The 5000-nt window shown below is 41.9% G+C and overlaps 1 protein-coding gene across 2 annotated transcripts in view; it reads left to right on the top strand.

The window, feature by feature from the left end:
- LOC113814188 (1-aminocyclopropane-1-carboxylate synthase-like protein 1) overlaps positions 1-5000 on the top strand; it is a 34230-nt gene that overhangs the window by 16941 nt on the left and 12289 nt on the right. For both annotated transcript variants that reach the window (XM_070141628.1, XM_070141627.1), the window contains exon 2: positions 609-766. In XM_070141628.1, the coding sequence (XP_069997729.1) occupies positions 623-766 (144 nt within the window). In that variant the 5' untranslated portion in view covers positions 609-622. The remainder of the gene's footprint in view (positions 1-608; positions 767-5000) is intronic.

The following is a 5000-nucleotide window of genomic DNA, read 5'->3' as shown; positions in this document are numbered from 1 at the left end:
CCATTCCCATAATTGCAACAAAGCTGATATTGTTCATCTGGCCCCTGGGAATGAGAATCCATAAGGAGTTTGATGCTCTAGAACATTCCTTTCTTGCAATCACACAGCAAAAGAACAATCACTCCCTTGCTGTTGATGGTGTTCACGGCATTCACTGCTTGTCCCAAACTAGCCTGGTTTGTGCAGTTCGAATCGTTTGCTTGAGTAACCAAGATTACGATGACTGGATTAAGATATTACGTCGGATACATAGAATTCGTGATTGGTTCTTAATCATGAATTTTATGAATAGGGGCCCTATTGAACCTCCAAGGTATAAATCACGTGCCTCTCTGACCCCAGTAAGAGAGACAGAGGAGCAAGATCGCCTCAAAGGTAGCCTTGTGCCTGCTTTTCTTAGCTCATTTGCGCTGTGTTCTGTCCGCTGGAGCTCCCGAAAGAACCTGTGACGCCTCCTTGGAACTGACACGGTTGGAGAGTTTATTGATAAATTACCTGTTTAGTACATTGATATGTCGTTTATATACACTTTTTATACATATTTGTAATGTATATGTGTGCACTATGTAAGTGTACATGTACACCTTGAAACTATATTATGCTTCCAGAGAAGCGGGTGACGATGGCTTCCCGTTTTTTCTGGATCCTGGGTTCCCTGTTCGCGCTCTTCCTCTGCCTCGATGCCGCCTTCCCTGCTTGTGAGCGAGAGACCATCGAGATTCTGAAAAAAATGGAAAGCGAAGTGAGAACACACCATAACATCCCCGTAAGTAGTGAATGTAACAATTGGTCTTTTGTTGGCTCGCGGTCCATACAAAACACAAGAGACTATCAAAACATTTTTGGTAAAGTTTAAAAATAGTCCTTTGTTTTTGTTTGACACAAGAACGCACTTAGAAAGCCGTGATATTGCTTAACACAATGGTAAGATTGTTCATAACAAGCAAAAAATTATGGAAGTGCTAGTAGCATCGCTTCGCAAGGCTGGGCAACTTAGAAACAAAAGTATTTTTGTGATTCAAATTAATTTTCCATTTAATTACTGTACATTCTTTGTTCTTCATATGGAAAGTGGAAGTAATTTTGATTAAAGTTTCGCATCCACGTTCACATCAAGTCCTAATGCCACACAAAAGGATGATTCCAACAATCATAGACATTTACCGGCTTGTCATATATCAATAAATCAAAATTTTCATAGGATTTTCTTTGATAGTTTTGACTGTATAAGGTTAATCCTAAGCGGCATAAAATAGCTTTGAAGATATTCACTCCCTCAGTCAATACACATCAATGACTGGGATAAGCTGAATATTCTTACCATTTTTTTTTTTTTTTCTGAGGACTTTCATTATGAAAAAAATTACCTGTATAGAATGAACATGTACCTCATATTCTGCCAAAACAGAACAGAAACATTTCATAAAATTTTATACAACTATCATATCAAGAACTTATATTTTTTGCCTATTATAGAGTACAGAATTGCACTTTGTCTTATGTTTCGTTGCATCCTCGATCTCCCATAGGGGAGAGCCAGGAAAGGATAAGTCGAAAGTCGAGGGGGCTGATGATCACTTTTTTTTTCCAATTTTCCTTAATCTACACAGTATTTTTATTTCGAAATTTAAAAATCAGGCTTCGACTTGCCTAGCGCCCTCTAATGGGAAAGCAACATAGCAAGTTAACGAACGCTGGATGGTACAGAAGCTTTTGCAAACCTCTGACTTCGAGAAAACTGGATCAAGCAACTTGTGTTTTCGGGCGGTAAAATTTGAAGCCAAAAGTGGTCCCCCTACGTTGACTACATATTTGTTCGTTACATTGCAACTCTCACCTAACATCCATACACATTGAAAAGGGATCATTTAGGTCGTGAAACACACATTATATTATGGGCGGAGTGTTAGGTTAGACAAAGTAAACTGTATATTTATATTTGCTTAATCCACTTTTAATCTTTCATGACATATAGAGGAATCTTGCCAAAATATTATTTTTCTGAGTATTTTTAATTTTTTTCATACCTCAGGCAGACCCTCCCCTTCAGTAGTGTAAACACAAAATGGCCTTTTTAGAAACTACCAGAGACACCAAATCATCCTGCCTATACCACACATGATCATAAAATGCAAGATTTCTTAATCTCTCTGCTCTAAGCGTACTATACAAATATAATCCTACTGCAAAGTGGTCCTACCAAGATGGCTACCATCGGATCAAAAATGAAACAGTAGATGTTCGATACAGTTCTTTTGAGATCAGAGGTGTAAACAAGGAACAGAAAATACCGTTGGAGATTTGGACACTTGCCAAAGTTAGTTTTCACTATTACATTTTCAGGAAATCTAATGATCCTCTATATATGCACATGTGTATGTGGTGTACTTTGTGATATTATGGCAATGGGTTTGCATCCACAATTTGACTGGTGTCAATCATCTCTTTAAGGAGTGTTTGGTATGGATGTGAGTGCCCACAGGTATGGCTGGGTGCTGGAGATCGACGGGGAGAGCTGGGGCTGCTGCCCAGACAGCTAAGGCCCGGGTAGGCATGGAGCTGCTTGCTGTGATCTTGCTCTGCTGGAGGATCGATGAGTGCTGACCTCTTACACACGCACAGCTAGCTAAAGGGAGTTAGAAATAGAGGTAAAAAAGTGTAAGGGCCAGTGAGAAAGGAAGGGAGTATTAGCGAAGACGGTGGTCGCCCCGTCACGCCAACGACGAAGATGCCTCTGCAGAGGTCCTAGGGTATCCCGGTCAGGTGGAGGCGACTCTTCGGCGTGGCCCGTCTCCCGGCGACCGCAGACATCTCGACGTTATCCTTCCGTAGGCAATGGTTCGTTAGCAGAAAGCCATCTTGAAATGAATCCGCGAAAAGAGAATCTGATGGTAGGTGGCAACTCGTGCCGGAGCTGAATCTTCGTCCTGTGGTGGGAGAGAGCTGGAGAGATGTTGACGCCGCGGCCGAGAGTCGTCTCTCGGTCCTTTTTTTTTTTTTTTTTTAATAATTTACCACCTCTTATTACGAGGTGCAACGGGTTCCGCTGACGCCGCCCGTTTATAGTTAACTTAATGATAAGGAATATTTAGGAAGGATATCTATTCATGCGAACTCGGGAAAGTGGTGACGAAGCAAGGCTTCATCTCTTGAAGTGATGGTGACGCTTGTGGTTGACATCTGGGTAGATGGGTGTCAAAAGTGTGGCCGAAAGATCAGCCTAGTTGGAGGCGTACTCCATAAACAACGACGGCACTCCGCTACTGCTGCAAAAACCGCCCATCAACGATGCTGGAGGCCGGTGACACAGTGTTAAGTAGTGTTAAGCTGTGCCAGGTACCGGGAGCGAGGGGAGCCTGCGGTCCAATGAGCGAGCCGGGAGCTGTCCGTTCTCATCCAATCAGGTCTCGGCATTAGTCATCGAGAGGCGGCTGAGATGAGGTGCTGAGGATGCGGCTGTGGACCATGGACCCAACCTGGGGAAAGTATGCTGGGGTCGGTTACAGGTACTCCCAGTGAGGGAGCTAAGTGAGTAAGCGATAGCCGTGCTACTCCAGAAGGCTGGTTATTTGTGTCACTCCGGAATGTCACCAGTATGGCAATGGATTTGCATCTACCATTGTCTGGATGGGGAGAGCCGTGGCGGCTCCCCCAACGGCTAAGGCCTGGGTAGGCCTGGAGCTGCTTGCTGTGGGCTTGCTCTGCTGGAGGATCAGTGAGTGCTGATCTCATACACACATACAGCTAGCTAAGGACGGTTAAAATTACAGGTGAAAAAATGTAAGGGCCAGTGAGAAAGGAAGGAAGTATTATTAACAAAGGGTGCTGGAGCTAAGCTGTGCCAGTTACCGAGAGTGAGGGGAGCCTGCGGTCCAATGAGCGAGCCGGGAGCTGTTCGTTCTCATCCAATCAAGTCTTGGCATTAGTCACTGAGAGGCGGCTGAGGTGCGGTGTTGAGGACGCAACTGTGGACCATGGACCCAATGCCAAGTTATTTTCAATAGGGACGATATTTTGTAAAGCTGTCTTTTTTCTTTTTATATAAAAGTAGACAGTCTTGTCTGAAACGTCTAATGAATGTTTTTAATCATAAATATCGTCTAAACAGGAACTACTGATATTTTTTTTCTATTTTTTGGAAATTCCGATTGCGCTAAAGTGAACTGTGGATGCCAATATTAGTACAAAATTATTCTAGTTATATAGTCCTAGCATGAATACACCATATAAACACATGCATATAAGGTCAACCATTTTAATCATCCTCATTTAGTAAGTCTACATCTATGTTTATAGAATAAAAGTTTTAGTTATCCCTATCAAATCGCTTTCTTTAACGATTTTGAAAAGTAACAGTTGTAGAACTGGAAACACATGTAGAGTTGGTGTTCAGTCATTTGCATTCATTACTTTTGCTAAGAAGTGCACAAAGAATATCGGACGCCAAGGTATGGTTGGGCACCTACGGCTTGCAGTAACGTCTACATGCAACTTTTTTGACCGGAAATGCATGAAAAGGATGCGATAGCTGATTCAACTCCTTACAAGGGAGCTTTTTATTTCAGAGCAGGCATCACTGTGTACTATCATCTTCACCATAATATAATCGATATCTCTTTTATATTTCCGAAGTTCAAGGTTCAAATTTCTAGGTGCCCTTTGTATTGAAGTGGTCTTTACTGCCGAACCTGAACGGTACCGACGGTTAGAGCAAGTCAGAAAGAAATATTTTAATCATTATTTATACATTTATTTTTAAACATTTGGGCTTCGTATTTGGTACACATATAGACCCCATTGTTAGCTACTACATATTACCAGGGAGTCTCGATGGAAAGCACATTTCTTGTGTAAATTTACACAAAAAAACAAAATTATAGAAAAATCTCGCAAAATATTTAGTCAAATCAGTTATCATTTTTTCTGACATGCCTATGCGCTGTCATTATCAAATGCCGTATGCAAGATTGCAACAAGACAAAGCCCACACAGGTGTAACA

This window comes from Penaeus vannamei, chromosome 28 (genome assembly GCF_042767895.1).
Source record: "Penaeus vannamei isolate JL-2024 chromosome 28, ASM4276789v1, whole genome shotgun sequence".
Classification (NCBI taxonomy): Eukaryota; Metazoa; Arthropoda; class Malacostraca; order Decapoda; family Penaeidae; genus Penaeus; species Penaeus vannamei.
This window is presented reverse-complemented; position numbering and strand designations above follow the sequence as displayed.